General features: G+C 41.8%; 1 protein-coding gene across 1 annotated transcript in view; it reads left to right on the top strand.

Moving 5' to 3' along the window:
• RHOJ (ras homolog family member J) overlaps positions 1 to 9,750 on the top strand; it is a 79,285-nt gene extending 69,535 nt beyond the window's left edge. Inside the window, exon 5 of the mRNA XM_021701430.2 lies at positions 7,743 to 9,750. Coding sequence (XP_021557105.1) covers positions 7,743 to 7,889 — 147 coding nt within the window. The 3' untranslated portion in view covers positions 7,890 to 9,750. The remainder of the gene's footprint in view (positions 1 to 7,742) is intronic.
• The last annotated feature ends 6,083 nt before the right edge of the window (positions 9,751 to 15,833 follow it).

The raw sequence follows: 15,833 nt of genomic DNA, 5'->3' as shown, positions 1-15,833 counted from the left end.
GTGTAAAAGCAGACACTAAAATGGACACAAGAGGAGGAGGTGTTTTATGCAAGAGGAGGCTTTTAAATCATTTCCATAACCTGAGTCCACCTCATTGATTTAGTCACAAACCCAGAGGCCCGGGCCAGAGGTTTCAGAAATTGCTCTTTTTCTAAAGTAACTAAAGCTTCTGGGGGCACCTGGGTGGCTCAGTCACTTGAACATCTGACTCTTGGTTTCAGCTCAGGTCATGATCTCGTGGTCATGAGATCAAGCCCCAAGTCGGGCTCTGAGCTCAGCGGGGAGTCTGCTTGAGATTCTCTGCCCCCACCCGATACTCTGGCTCGTGCTCTCTCCTCTCTCTCTCTCTCTCTCTCAAATAAATAAATAAATAAAATCTTAAAGTAACTAAAGTTTCTAAAGTAACTAACCCTGCAAAATGCTGGGCAGAGACGGAGTCACCCTTTTAAACCCATCAAGAAGAATATTACCTACAAATTCTTTGTGAATAAAGATGTATGCATTTCTTTTTTTTTTTTAAAGATTTTATTTATTTATTTAACAGAGAGAAACACAGCAAGAGAGGGAACACAAGCAGGGGGAGAGGGAGAGGGAGAAGCAGGCTTTCCGCGGAGCAGGGAGCCCAATGCAGGGCTCGATCCAGGACCCTGGATCATGACCTGAGCCGAAGGCAGACGCTTAATGACTGAGCCACCCAGGCGCCCCTAGATGTATGCATTTCTCTTCTTAAAATGTTCTTATAGGCACCAGGACTAAGTGATACACTCAAATAGAAATGAATTAAATAGAATTGTGTTTTTATGGACGCTACATGAGAATGTCTCACACATACTTGAGACAACACTTCCTACTTCTGTGACTGTCATGTCAGAACTACTAGTATGAGCCATTCACCGAGTTCTTATAATACTAAGCACTTTACAGGCTCTGTCTCATTTCAGCCTTTCAGTAACCCTCTTAAGCAGATAGTGTTTGTCTCATCTTGCAGGTGAGGAAACAGAGTCTTAGGGAGATGAACATGTTGGATTCACACAGCTGATAATCACACGACCAACTTTAATCCAGATCTGTGGGTGTCACCCCTGTGCACCTGACCATGGTGTAAACTGTCTCCTCCAACCATTTATTTTGCCTCCTGTAAAATGGGTACATGCTTATAGGTTCTTCTACCTCCTCCTCACACATTCAGCTTAACTTCCCTTACTAAGGCACATGGACATATAGCTCCACAGACTATTGTATATGATTCCCAGCTATGCATTTTTCACAACGAGGAGGCCGGCCCCCTCTCCCCCCAGAGAATCAGCTGGTGCATTTTGCAGGAGTTTGGTCTCTGTGTCCCTTGCTTCTGTCCTATCTCCACCATAATGTTGGCGTCCTGGCCTGACTTCTCATTTAGGAAGTTGTTTTTCCCTTTGAAAAGAAGTCACTCCAAAGCCTCCCATCTCATTTCGTACTTATTTTAGGAACAATGGCTGAGTTCACCACTTTACTGCCTTTTGCCAGTTTCTCCTAGCAACTGCTCTCGGATACGGAGAGAATCATGTTTAGCTTACACAATCCAATTTAGAAGAAATCCAAGCAAGAGTTTAACTTGTTTCATCACAATGCGTGTAATTATAGAGATGCTTTAAGTTTCTCTGCTGCCTGACTTTTCTGTCAAGTAGTTTATAATAACAGCTAACATCTATGGAGTGTTTGCTGTGTGCGAGGCATTTTGCCAAGCACTTTGCATGCTTTGTCTTAATTAATCCTCACAGCAACCCCCTGAGGTGTGTGTATTATTAGTTCCTTAGAGTTCCTAGAGGAAACTGAGATTCAGAGAAGTGAAGGTCACACCGCTAGAAAGTGGCAGAACTGGGATATGAAACTGCTTTTGACCACCATGCTCCTCTGCTTCCCTCCTAGATTCTGAAAAAAAAAAAAAAAAACCCTTAGGTTTGGGGCTTCTTTTTTACATACTGAAGCCCCATATTTTAACGTGCATATTCTCCCCCATAGTTTAAATGGTTTGCAAGTTCAGATTTTTCATATTTGATTCCTTTTGTTCAGTACTTTTCAACTTCCAAAGCATTTTTCATCTATCATCTCTTTTTAGTCTCAAAGGGCATTTTATTTTTAAAGGATATTTTCATATCATACATATTTACAATTCTTTACATTTGTCAAAAGTCAATCACATTTACATAAATATTTTGTATCAATTGATGATAAATATTCATTGTTATCCCTCTACTTGTTTTATCCTCCCTCTTCTTGTCATTATTGCATTTCTTAATCTCCAGCCAGCTTTCCTCATCTGCACATGTCTTTACTATTCCTGGGTTTACTTGTCAATAACTCACCGAACACCTAGTGTGTGCCAGGCGCCTTGCTACACTTTAGCTTGAAGATTATAATTCTTGGTGCATTCTCTTTCCCAATTCCATCTGACACAACCTGAACCTGATTTTCTAAGTTCAGACTTCCTAAGGTATTTCTGGACAAAATGTTTCCCCTTTTTCAGCCTCTGGCCTCTTTTTGCCTTATCCTGCTGTCTTCTTCACCCTGTGCCTTTCTTACTGTTGTTCTCACTCTTTGTCTTGGTACCTGTTTCCTGCTGGCTTTGGAACAGGCATGCACCAGTGGGTTTAAAGCAGCAAAATTGCTGCAGAAATCCTGTAATCAGTGTTCAATCATCTTTTTTTTAAGGTTTTATTTATTTATTTATTTATTTATTTATTTATTTGAGAGTGAGCGGGGAAGGAAAGGGAGAGAGAATCTGAAGCAGACTCCACACTGAGCACAGAGCTTAACACAGGGCTTGATCCCACGACCCTGAGATCATGACCTGAGCCAAAACCAAGAGTCAGACACTTAACTGACTGAGCCACCCAGGTGTTCCTCAATGTTCAGTCTCTTAATCGACCAGAGTCTTTAATACCCACCTACTGAGGTGCTTAGGTGGCTCAGTCGGTTGAGCATCTGCCTTCGGCTCAGGTCATGGGTTCCTGGATTGAGCCCCGCATCGGGCTCCCTGCTCAAAGAGGAGTCTGATTCCCCCTCTGCTTCTCCCTCTGGCTCGTGATCTCTCCCTCTTGCTCTCTGTTAAATAAATAAACAAAATCTTTAATAATAATAATAATAATAATACCCACCTACTGACTGCAAAAGTCACCGTTACCCTCCTTGTTTTATGTGCTGGCCATCACTTCTTTTTCTCATGGTCATTGAAAAGTGGTTACTACACTGCTGGGATCTGGGTTGCCGAAATGAAGCCCTTTCCCTCAAGAGGCCCATAGGCCAAAAGAGGAAGGTGACCAGCAAACAAAAGCATGCCCCCTGAATGAATACTTAGTACTGAGGTAGCGGGTGGGGCGGGGGTGGGGGGAGGGAGTGATGGACACATTCAGGGAAGGAGGATCCCGAGACAACTTCTTGGAGCAGGTGACGTCTGAGCCAGGTTTGAAGGATAAGGACAAGTTTGTCAAGTGGACAAAGTTGGGGACTAGGGAGAAAAAAATTCCAAATAGAGAGACCAGTACATGTAAAGGCATCCTTTAAAGCATAGGGAGTACACTGGCAAGTGATGAGCCAAATTTCACCCACAAATGCTTTCATCAGTCTACACGTGTATTTTTAATGTGATCTAGTGGCCAATATTGAACAACGGAAAGTTTTCATGAAGATACACCTTTCTGTCTTCTAAAAAAAAAAAAATCAGAAGGTCTGGCAACACTAGGCCAGCATTTCCTCATCAACTGCAATCCTTCAACAGTCTTTTAGACAAGGTATGTAACCTTCAGTTTGCCACAATCCCCACCACTCCATATTAACCTACACACTCGAGCAGTGCACTCACATTATCTAGCCACCCCTGTGCTGGCAATCGCTGCTTTATAGTCTTACCAAAAAATCAGCTGCAAATCCATCCAGCCTAGAAACATTTTTCCTCTTTGAGCAATTCGTTATGATGAAATTTATCGCACAAGCTCTTGGGTTCCTTTTCCTTTTCTTGGCTTTCAAATTGCCTGTACCTTTCCTAATTCTTAAATAAGCGAGAAAAAACTTCTCAGTTATTCACTGGTTGTTGAGATAACAGCTTCCTCTGTTTATTCCACTAATATTTTCTCTTCTCTCCATTTATAGGAAATGCCTTACTCTTTCACCCCATCCTCTCTCATCACCCTCATTACATCCAAAACAACATCTCCGTTTGTTCATTAGTTTTGCTCTTTCGGCCACATTTCTTTTCACTTGCTAGAGGCAGCCCCACAGAGCAGTTAAGACTCTGGCTCAGGGAACAAATTCAAACCTCTGACATTGTTTTAGTCATGTGCCCTTCCGGAGGGAACCTCTTCTCTCTGGTGTCAGTTTGCTGAGCTGCAAATGAGGATGGTGACAGACCTACCTTGCAAAGTCCTTACAAGGATTAAGTGACCCAAGAAACGTGAGGTCCAGCTCAGCAAACTATAGTTGTCATTAAATTCATGTGCCTCTCAGAGGCATCTATAGCTGGGAAGACCTGTCTTTGCCTTTATTCCTTCCAGTTACACTCTATTTTATTCTATAACATGTCCTACCTCCAACAAGACAACCTGGAAGAAGTAGGAGGTTTTCTTTCACTCGATTGGTCACTGTGGGTTTTGTTGATCCATTTGTTTGTTTGTTTAATTTCTTCTTGTCAGACTCTTGTATGTTCTCTACATGTCTGATAAATTTCCCAGCTTGGGAGTGATAAATTTCATCTATCATAAAGCTATGAGAAAAGTGTTCTCTCAGTGTACATTCCTCAATCTCTATTTTTTTTTTTTCTGGAAAATAAATCATTTTGGCAAAGCATGTCACAGATTGCTAACATGTGTATCTAAACAAGCATCCACAAACCCTGAGCTCTTACAGATTGTTGTAAATATTTGGCTATGTAGGTCACTTTGCTCCAAGAGGACGAGGAAGCTATAAGGAAAGCCATGTTTCCTTAAGACAGTTTTCCATTTCATACTTTTGAGGTCATTAATGAGGTGGTTTATTTTTAGCAATGTCTATAACATGGCTGTGCCTTTTCCCTGAACCAGGGTGAATGAAGTCTTCTTTCTGACCCAGAGCACTTGATACATGGTTAACAAAATACTCACCTCCTAATTGGGTTCTCTTTCTTACACATAGTTCCTGAATCACACCCAAAATCTGTTGGCTACTTTTCCTGGAACTCTCAGTCCGAAACAATGTTATATTAACGCAGTTACACAATAATGCCTTGATCCACTGTTCCGTTATCTTCAGAAATATCTGAATTGGGACAGACACATCCGGGCTCCTCCTCCACCTTCAGAAGGCATGCTGTACCGTGCTGTTAGCAGAGCTCTGGGGGGCAGACAACACAAGCCCCCCGCCCGTCTTGCAGGATCGGATGGCCCAGAGCCCCGCGTGTGAACTGAGCCCAGCTCCCCTGTAATTTCCGGAATCAAGTGAGGCTTGGGATCATAGCGGGGAGGCATTCCAGGCCGGATGGCCCCACAGCACTCTCTGTGGGTATATCTCAGGATGACAGAGAAGAGGCAGCACATTACAGGCAGTCATTCAGTTGACATCTTCACTAGAGTGGTGTGCGTTTCACACGCTCATAGCCAGCGCTGCCTACAACCCCAAAACGTAATCAATGATCTTTCATGACATTGCTAGGAAAATTTTCTCTATTTTTTATCCCTCTTTTGCATCCAACTGTTTTTAATGATTTTAAAAAGCCATTTTGTTTGTTTCTTTCAGAGGTAGAGTTTAGTGATTCATCAGTTGCAGATAAAAAAGCCATCTTTTAATCCAAAGGCCAAACCATGGTTAAAATGAAACCATAAGATAGGTTCTTAATATCCAACATCTTTCCTGTGGGTATTTTCCTTTAGCTCACACAGTATGTATTCTTTATAGGGAAAAAAAAAAGTGCATAATATCTGGACCCAACCAGAAAAACTTTATTTCATGCTTAATTTTTGATCGGCTTCTTTTTTTTTAAGATTTTATTTATTTATTTATTTATTTATTTGAGAGAGAGTGCGAGAGAGCACAAGCAGGGGGAGCGGCAGAGGGAGAGGGAGAAGCCCACGTGGGTCTCGATCCCAGGCTGAGCCAAAGGCAGACACTTAATCAACTGAGCCACCCAGGCGCCCCTTGACCAGCTTCTTGCAGAGTTGAGTGATAAGGGTAATCATCATGAAACAAAGAAAAGAATACACGCCAAGAGACCCAGATTCTGGTCTAGTTCTTCTACTTTCTAGTTGGGTGCCCTTCAACAATTCATTTTCCTTCTGGGGCTGTTCCCACTCTATCCTAAGCTAAACTACAAATTCCTTTAGTCCACGCATTGCGAACTGGCTAGTCGCTGACAAAGAAATCACACATTAGTGTCTTGGTTGGCCCACAGAGTATTTTCTAAATTCGTAATTATTAACTAAAAATCCAAAAGTCCAACTGTACAAAGATGGGCAACAGCAAACCACGGCAATGATGTTGTCCACAGCTGGGTAAGACTGCTAGCTCTAGAAGGGGTGTGTGCTTCAGGTCCACCCCAGTTTCCACCTGTCCCTCCTGTCTGGCACCCGCCCTGCTTTCCTCATTCACGGAAGCTACTGGAATAGGCATGTGATTTTGCTACCCTGCTTTAGTCATGTATCTGCTGTGGCTTCCAAGGGCTCACCATCCAACTACCCTCTTGTGAATCTGCTTTGGTTCTTCCGTGATTCTCATAATGTGAAGTATATAATAAAAGCATTTCTCCAGACATCCCTAATATTAAAAGGCCCACATTATATCATTAGCTCATACCAAGCTTATGAGCAATTAAAACCCTGAGTCTCCCTCACACAAACAATTTTGACTGCCAAACATGGTCTGCTCTGGCTTGCTATTTTTCAAATGAGAAGCTCTAGTTTGGACTGAATTCCTATATTTCTCAAAGGGATTTTTGTGATTATCAAATATACCATAGTATGAAATCATCAAAAGCTTTGAAATAAAGCCCTATGCAAGAACAAAATATTTTTATCATTTAAGTACACGTAGAATGTATAGTAACAAGGAGGGTGTCTCCATCAGTAAATGTATTTTATGATTTTTATTTTACATGTTTTGGGTTTTTCAACTCCTTAGAAATATGCCTTTTAAAGTATGTTAAAACCAAATAATAATACCAATTGGATATTACCTTGTTGAGACAGACTGCATCAGAAGTGCATTTTAGTGAAGAATGACCTAGCAAACCTCATCACCCAGTCCCTTTCTATATGCTTTACCAACCAAGTTGACACTTTGCCTTCCCGCTTACAGAAGGAGATACATTTCACTTGTACCACATTTACACATTCCAAATGCATATGAAAGGGTGCTAAAAACAACATCATGTAGCCCTGTTGTTCGCAAAGTATATTTAAACCATATCACTGCTTTTGAATCCTCTCTCAATTTTTACATTTGTTATATTCTTATATTAGGAATGACTGGCTATGGCTCACTTTCAGAACTTACTGCTTAACCAAAAGCAATCCACAGCCATTTATTGCTAATATCAGAAAGTAAAAATTAAGGTAGTAGGTGCAAATGGAAATGCAAAAAAAAAAAAAAAAAGAAGAAGAAACAAAACAAAACAAAACAACCCCAGGGCTGTTTGTGGGACAAGCAGAGGTAGCACTTGGCTGGGCAGGGGCTGATCCCACTCTGCTTTTCTCTTTTCTTTCCCTCTCACGCCTTTCTTTCTCCCTTTTGTGTTGAAGATCGGAGCACAGTGCTACTTGGAATGTTCGGCCCTAACTCAGAAAGGTCTCAAAGCGGTTTTTGATGAAGCGATCCTCACCATTTTCCACCCCAAGAAAAAGAAGAAACGCTGCTCTGAGTGTCAAAGCTGCTGTTCAATTATCTGAGGCTGCTGGGGGACCGGCCCCCACCCACCTAAGGGTGAGAGTGGCGCCGACCTCTGAGACCAAGCTCAAGCCACGAAGGAGGGCGCGACCAGAGAGGAAGTCCCTTTGCACGGAGCCTTGCTCCTCCACCCCGGGAGCCCCCATCACCACCCGCAAGCACAGCACACCAGCTGCCACGTCCCCCCTACCAGCCCGAAGCGTCCACATTGCGCAATCTGTGAGAATGCTGAGCCCGCCGGAGGTCACCCAGCGACGTTGCTGACCATGTTGCAAACGAAGGCAAAGACCATGCTGCGTTTTGCGTCTCCCCTCCACGAACGTGAGGCTGAGGATAGGAAACCATCCCCAAGAAACCAGAAGAGGAACTCGGTTCCTGTATTGGTGGCCTTACCCCGTGTCTTCTACAAAACACAGGAATACTATACTAACCTTGTTTTCTGAATCTGTTGTTCGACCTATGTGTCTTGCATTTATTTGTATTATTTTAAGAAATGTACTAATTTACCAATTTACTCAGGCCTTACAAGTCCATACCAAATTAGCCTAAAGACAAAATATTTTTTATTCATTTCCATTTTCAGCCTGTTTCTACCAAAGCTATTAGAACCAACACGTACCTCTGAATGCCTGACTGTAAGAAGAAAACAAGAAATTGTTACAACTTTTGGAAATGTACAAAGCCAAGATTTTTGAACCTGGTTGAAAGAGAAACACCACCTGAATTGTTGCGGGGCCACATTTTTGCCAAAGATTCACCCTGGAAATGCTTTTGCTGATGGGTAGCCTTATTTTTCTTCTATATTTATATTGTCATGGCAAATTACAAATGAACTGTGTTCAAGAAAGTAGTACTTCTGCTTCTTAATCAAACTGATCGGGGGAGAATATGGCAGACCTAGGTTTTATAATATTCTCTATTCAGCAAAGTGAACTTCCCTGTTCCCTCCCTTCCCGGGCTCATGCCCTTTTCCTCCCTTAATTTCACTTTCTTCCTTGCCCAATAATAACCTGATCTAAAAGAAAGACCTGGCCATGGGGCATGAAAAAGTAAATGTTTAAAAGTCCTCAAAGGTTAAGCAAAGTGTTTCCATATTTCCACTTGCTTCAACCTGAAGGGTTTCTCAGCTGGGTCCCCTTGGAACTCTAAGGAACTAAATGACGTTTTCCAAGTGCAGCTGGGTACTAATATATTGCCTCTCCCTATTTCCTACACTCATTGTCCCAAATGTGCATTTAGGGGACGGATCTGCGGGTACCAAGCTCTGAATCTGTTTATCCCCTGCTTTCAAAATGCTGTGTTCTGTAGAACAGGACCTTCGGTCTTGGAAAGTAAAAGCCCCCAGTAAAGAATGATGCACCCTTTCCATATGCCTCTTCCAAACAGCCAGGGATTCTTGTATCATAGAGTGAATTATTTCCTAGCTTTTATTTAGAGACGATAAAGTCTCCTAATTAGTCTTATTTGTTTACAGTTACCTTGGAAACACCCAGGTAGGCACTTCACTTTTTATTTCAATTGCATAAGCAAAGTGCCTCTTTGCAGCATCAAATTACACCGATTTTAGCATAACAATTTCCGGATTCACACTGCTTCTGTTGGAAAAATCCAGGCTTTCTAGTCCCTTCTGCTCCTGGAGGAAATCCATAAAAAAGAAACATATGATGTGGGTCTTTTCTGTTAAGACCTTCCATGACATCCCCTCAGTTGTTTGGATTTGTTTGTTTGTTTAGAATTTCTGAAAGAAGTTTTCCCTTGTTCCACGTTGCAAGACCTATTTCCCTGCTCTCCCATCTAGTTGCTAAACATTTTCTTAAACACGCACATACATGCGTGCACACACACACACACACACACCCCAAACTAAAAGAAAACAGGAGTTTTGTAAGTCAAAGCTTGACATTTAGAGACAAATAGGACTTTCTTCCTCTGTAAATGGAAATCAACCGTGCATAAACTATAACTCTGCAGAGGTTATGGATTCATTCTTTACAAACAATAATGAGCATTTAGCCCTGTAATAAATGAAATGCTGTGTTAGCCAGCTTTGTTGCATTATTGCATAGTTACATCTTACTAAAGGGGCCATTCCTCACTTCTCATTAATGTGGATGAAAAAGTCAGAGCTGTATGTTTGCTCCACCAAGGAGAATTTTCCAGATGTGTGCTTCCAATAGGCAAGTGGTTCCCCAGGCCATCACCTCCCTACTGGACCACAGGGATTAACTTGTTCACAGTGAGAAGATCATCCTCTCACCTAGAACCAGAACCTGAAGAGAGACTGTTAGTGTCTTCGTGGAGAGGCTCCTAAAGATCACAGGAGCTCATTATTAAATAAAATGATGAAGAACAAAGTGACCTAAATGAGTGAATGTCATTCCACCAAATTAACTATGTATTCCCTGTTTCATGACAAGAGGTAGTTCATTTCCTGCCATAAGATTAAACAAAACTATATTCTGAAGCCAAAGATCAGAAGAGATTTGAAAGAAGGATCTGAAGAAGGATCCTTGACCTTTGACCATCTGCCAAAGTCAAGAAGGAGCAGCCAATCTCCACTGGAGGGTAGAATCTTAGCTTTTCAAAGTTAGAAGAGGCCCCAGAAAATATAGTCCAACTCCCTCATTCTACAAATGAGGAAACTCAAGTCCGGATGGGTCAAAAGAAATGTGTGGTGGCAGAGCTGGAACAGACCTCAGCCATTCTGCTTCTCATCCAGAGCCCTGAACTCCGCACTGTAATCTGTTCATTATCACAGATACTAAGTTATAGTTTTGCAGGTGTATTATTGGAGTTGCATTTGTTCATCCTACAGATCTTAGCCCCATTTCAAATACATGACTTAGGCCACTATAAATTAGATAATCCATCACACTAGTAATTACGTAGAGACAAGAATTTGATCTGCAGTATGCTTGGAATCCACAATATACAATGTACTATAATCCCAATCTAATTGCACAGTATACAGCAATGTAATCAAGTAGCTGGTTTGACAGATATTTTTTTTCTTGGTTAAATGGTTGGTTATTTGGCAGAATTAATGGACTCCCTGGGCTATTTTGGAAACACAAAAGACTACCACAAGAGTCAAAGCCTTGTCACGGTAAGTAATCTGGGCTGATTTCTGCCAAGAAAAGGTATACTCAAAGAACAATTACTGAATGCAATAACTACAGCAAGCCTAAACCAAGAAGCAGTAAACTGGGAAATGAAAAAAATAATTCATACACATATGACAGGAAGGAAGTTTTGGTCCTGAGACTCCAATAACAATATGTCTGATCATGATACGCAAAGAACCATTTGGAAGATTTCTGGTCCATAAAAGAAGTGCCAGATGCAGTAACCATACACAATTTTCATAGAACCATCAACGAGGAAATAATATTTAACTGGTAGTAAAGGGGCAATCACAACCATGCTCACAATTTTAGGAGAAATTAAAGAAAGTTAAACCCCAAACTTGAGGCCAACAAAAATGTGCATTATGTAGAGTGTAGGTTCTTGTGAGCAGTTAATAACCTCGCCAAGTAGAGTGTTCAAAAGAAATACTTGACCTGAGATAAACATTTAAAGATGCAGTGTTGCATTCACAAAGGCAAACTCATGCATGAGAGCAAAGTGATAGAAGATTAGAAATTGAGGTTTGCTTTAAAGGAATGTTTGGCACCATGCTGGAGATGATTATCTAGCCCTTTATGTCTTCGGCCTCTATGTTTGGATGCCAGAATGCAAAATGTGCCTTCTCTCTCTACGGTGAGAGCCACAGGTCACCAGCTACTCTCTTACGAGTCATTGAGTAGGCTGCCCAAGTACAAATAAGGAAACTCAACAGAATATTTTCATCTCAAGAACCATTAGGAACAGAAAGGGAAAAAGAAGATGGGGGAAACCAAGTTTCTTACAAAGGAAAGTAGGTACTTTTAAAAAGGAATCATTTAGAGAATGGAGAGAAAACTAAAACGAAACACAAGGCAAAACACACACACCTGACAATTCTCCCAGGCAGGGGCTAAGTTCTGCCTGGCCTCCAGAGCCCTAAGGAAGAAAGGAGGACCGTTCATGTGAAGAGCATTCCAGAGTCAGCCTAGAGGGCTCATCATATGATAATTCTAGATAATTCCACCTCAACATTCCCTAAAAATGTTGAAATTCTGGACAGTGCTCTTTGGGTCTTCGGGAGCAATGTGGTGGGGTCATCATGCTCACACCTTCCCTGCTAATATGGAGCAGATGGGGGAAATTTACCAAGGAATATGAGTGAATCAATTATCTTGAAAGTTTTTTAAGCACTAGCATGACTTAAAATCTGAAAAGGATGACTTTGTGATATCTGGAAAGACAGTAACTTATATAAAAGGTATGTATTCATCTTCAGTGGACTATCTCCGAATAGAACGATGGCCTTTAGCATGCACAACAACAGTAACAGAACTCAAAAACATGAGCTAAAGCAACAATGCCTGGTGCTTCAGTGTCAGCAAAGCCCAGAAAGGAGATGAAAACGCTGAGCTCCACACAGAGGTATTTCGGGCTTCAGAGGCTGGGCAGCGCTCGTCGGAGATCTCTGTAGGTTAGGGGAGGAATGAGTCAAGGAGGGTTTGGCTCATCTGTGAATTCAGGGATGCAAGTTCAACAACAGTTCTTGGCTTTTAACTTCCAGGACAGGAAACTAGAGTGAAAGCTGCATGATTTGTCTTGGTCACAATCTATTTTTTTTTTCTCCTTAGGGAATATTATGTCAAAATCCAGAGTCGTTTTGTGCCTGTGTGCTTTAAACATGTTCTACCCTGGTAATCGCATTGTGCCCTGAGTTCTGCAGTGGCTCAGAAGCTTCTTGCTGCTATAGCCAGAGTGATTTTGTTGTATCTTCAGCCATGTCCTCCAAACCTCTCAGTGTATGCAGTTCTCTTTGACGAACGGGGTCTGATCAGTGGTTTAGGGGATATGATGTCTGGGGCAATATGAGGAGAGGGTCCCCAAGGCACAGAACTGAGTCTCACCGTACAAGCCACATTAGCTCCCCGAGCTTCCCAGTAACCCTGCACGTGCCCGTCTTTTGAGTTTGTTAATTCTTCTCAGGAAGAAATAGTAAGACTTTCATGGCAGGATGGTATGTTTGGGACAGCTTTGTAAATACCTAAAATTAGCACCACCTGCCATTTTTTAAATCAAATTTTTAAAGCAATCCTCTCCTAGAGGAACCATGGGAAGGAAGGTTAATGAATTCTACATTCTTTGCATCACCTGGCTTAAATTGTTTTTTTGCCCTGAGTAAACAGTAATTACCATTTAAGTACATCTCAGCAGAATTTTATCCCACCTGAAACAGTCCATGTTGCTCCCGATGTGATCACTACGGGGGGAACAATAGAGAAGGGAAGGACTTTGCCTTTCTTACAACCTGTTTCTTATGTAACGGCTATTCTATGTACACTTTTGTAATTCATGGAATATTATTTCACGTTCTCTTTAACCTTGCAGTTTGCTTTATGCCATGTTCTGACGTTAAAGTCATTAAATAGTTTTTTTCTCCTACTCTCATTTCTGAGTTTTCTGAGGGTGTCTTCATCAGCCACGTGAGCAAACTGCCTTCCCCAGGCCTCCATTAGAATGGGAAACCGTCCAGCGCTTTGCTTCTCCAAGTGTGTCCTGGGGACCAATAGCCCGCATCACTGTGGAAGAGCCAGTTAGTGCTACAGAAACTCAGGCCCAGTCCAGACCTACTGAATCCAAATCTGCATTTTAAATCTGCACTTAATAAGACCCCCCAGGTCACCTGCACATTAAAATTTGAGAGGGACTGATCGACGAGATGACCCACCACCAGTTGTTAAATCCAAATGTGTAGCTGCCTGATGAAGAGACCATCCGCTTTGTTTGTCCCTCTGATGCTACCCTTTGGGTATTCGTTAGGCTAATATTTTGTTGTTTGCATTTATTGGGTGAATAAAAAGTCTTCCAGAAGCCTGTCATGTGATGCACAGCTGCAGTAAAGCAATAAGCCTATTTTGGAATTAAAAGCAGAAAAAGCAGCATCTGGTTTGAAAGATCTGCTAAATCTGAAATACTTCTGTTCTTCAAGGTTTTTTGGTGTTTATAAGGGAGAGAGGAAAAAATGCCCTCCAAAACTATTTTCCATGAAAAAACAAGAAAGATTCATATCACAGGAAGTTATGAACTTATAAAAGGAAGATAAAACAAATTTCTGAGGCATAAAAGTTTGGATGAAGCTTCTGTCTGCATTGCTTAAGACGTGCTCTAGATGCCAAAATAAGGGTTGACCACAAACGTGTCCCCTAAGCGGGGCCTTCCACAGATTTATATCCTTATTGTCCTATGCACAGACCAGAGTTGTATTCACTTATTCAATGTATTTTTACTAAACATCACTGGGCGCCATACTTGATTTCCCCACACACACCCGCCCCCTCCCCCACGTACAAGAGCTCTTTAAAAATTGCATGCACACATGCAAACACACGCATGCAGAAGTAGATCATCTTATTCAAATCCCATTTTTGCCGAGTAAATTCTGAAGGCAAATCATACCTACCCTCAAACAAATGAAGAAAGAGCACAAGGGTCATCACTTCCTTTGTACCTGCAAATGGCCTACTAGTTATCTGGCTAGGAGATCCGCGATTCCAACCCAGAATGACCCGATGTCATTGTGCAGATACAGTCTTTCGGGGACCACCTCCTCTGTGAAGGACCACCTTCCCCGTCTGGCAGCAGGCTTCCCTTCACACTGCTGACAGAGTTCTGACCTTGGTACTCAAAATCAGGTGTCCTCCTTCACGCTCTAGGCTGAGGGAACCCACTGGTGTCCCAAGATTCCTTTAAACTGAAGTTACTTGTAAACTGGGACAGCTTTTACATATGGGAGCAGTTTGGCTACCAAAAGCGGTCAGCATTCTTGGAAGGGTTTAGTCAAATCCCAAAATAGAATCTTACCAAAGATTATTTTCATTATTGCAAATGTATCCCTGATTTCTTGCTCTTAAACCACTGGTCCAAGCCGCCAAAAAGTGCTCCTTACACCAGGGACTGCCACAGCCCTGCACACCCACCCTTCACTTTCTTCCCCAGGCCACACAATAAAGCCTGTTTTCTCTCTTCATAAGAAACTAATAGAGCAAGAAAATTGGCATCAACAATCAATCTCTCTTCAAGAATCCATTTACTCGCAATTTTTAAATGTTTGATCTCCAGGCCCTTTATGGCAAGAGTAAAAGAAAATCCCAGTCCAAGATATCTGAGAGCCACCTTTTTTGAATAAAAACTATTCCTACTAAATTAAGCACATGGAAATAATAAAGTGCTGAAGAAGAGAAACCCCCCGATCAGAGCCCACTCTTCCCCTCGTCTGCAGCGTACAGCACAGAGCTTGGCATGAGTGAACCGATGGCACATTAGTTCTTTTTGGCTTTGTCCTGAAGTTGGCTCAGATTTTGGTAATGCTGAAATTTGCATCCCATTTCAATTGGACTTTATTTCTCATTAACTGGTGTTTATGTTTCAATAGGGAAATGTTTCAGCATTAGCTTCCTGAGGTGGCTCAAGCAGGAGCTAAAAGCTGAACAAAATCTTCCTCTTAAAAACATTTCCAACCTATTTTAAAATGCTGATGTCTTAAATCCACTCAGTAAAATTGGCTACCCACCCCTCCAAATATTTTAATCTTGATATGCAGATTTCAAGAGGGAGACAGAAGATGGAGGTTCAGAACAGCCTAGAATCTTAGATCACCTCCCTTAGACGGTGTACCTCGTCATGCTGTAGACATACCTAGATTTATAAGTAGAAATCTCTGCAGGAGCAACACAGAGAGGTCAAGAAAGCATGATCTGTTCATACATTTCCTGTAGAAAGAACCTGCAAAGTAACAGGATTAAATTTCTATTTTAAGTGCATAGTTCTGCAAGAATCTTTCCTCGAGA

The sequence above is a fragment of the Neomonachus schauinslandi genome, chromosome 9, assembly GCF_002201575.2.
Source record: "Neomonachus schauinslandi chromosome 9, ASM220157v2, whole genome shotgun sequence".
Taxonomy (NCBI): Eukaryota; Metazoa; Chordata; class Mammalia; order Carnivora; family Phocidae; genus Neomonachus; species Neomonachus schauinslandi.
The sequence above is the reverse complement of the archived record's forward strand: the minus strand, read 5'-3'. Positions and strand labels throughout refer to the sequence as shown.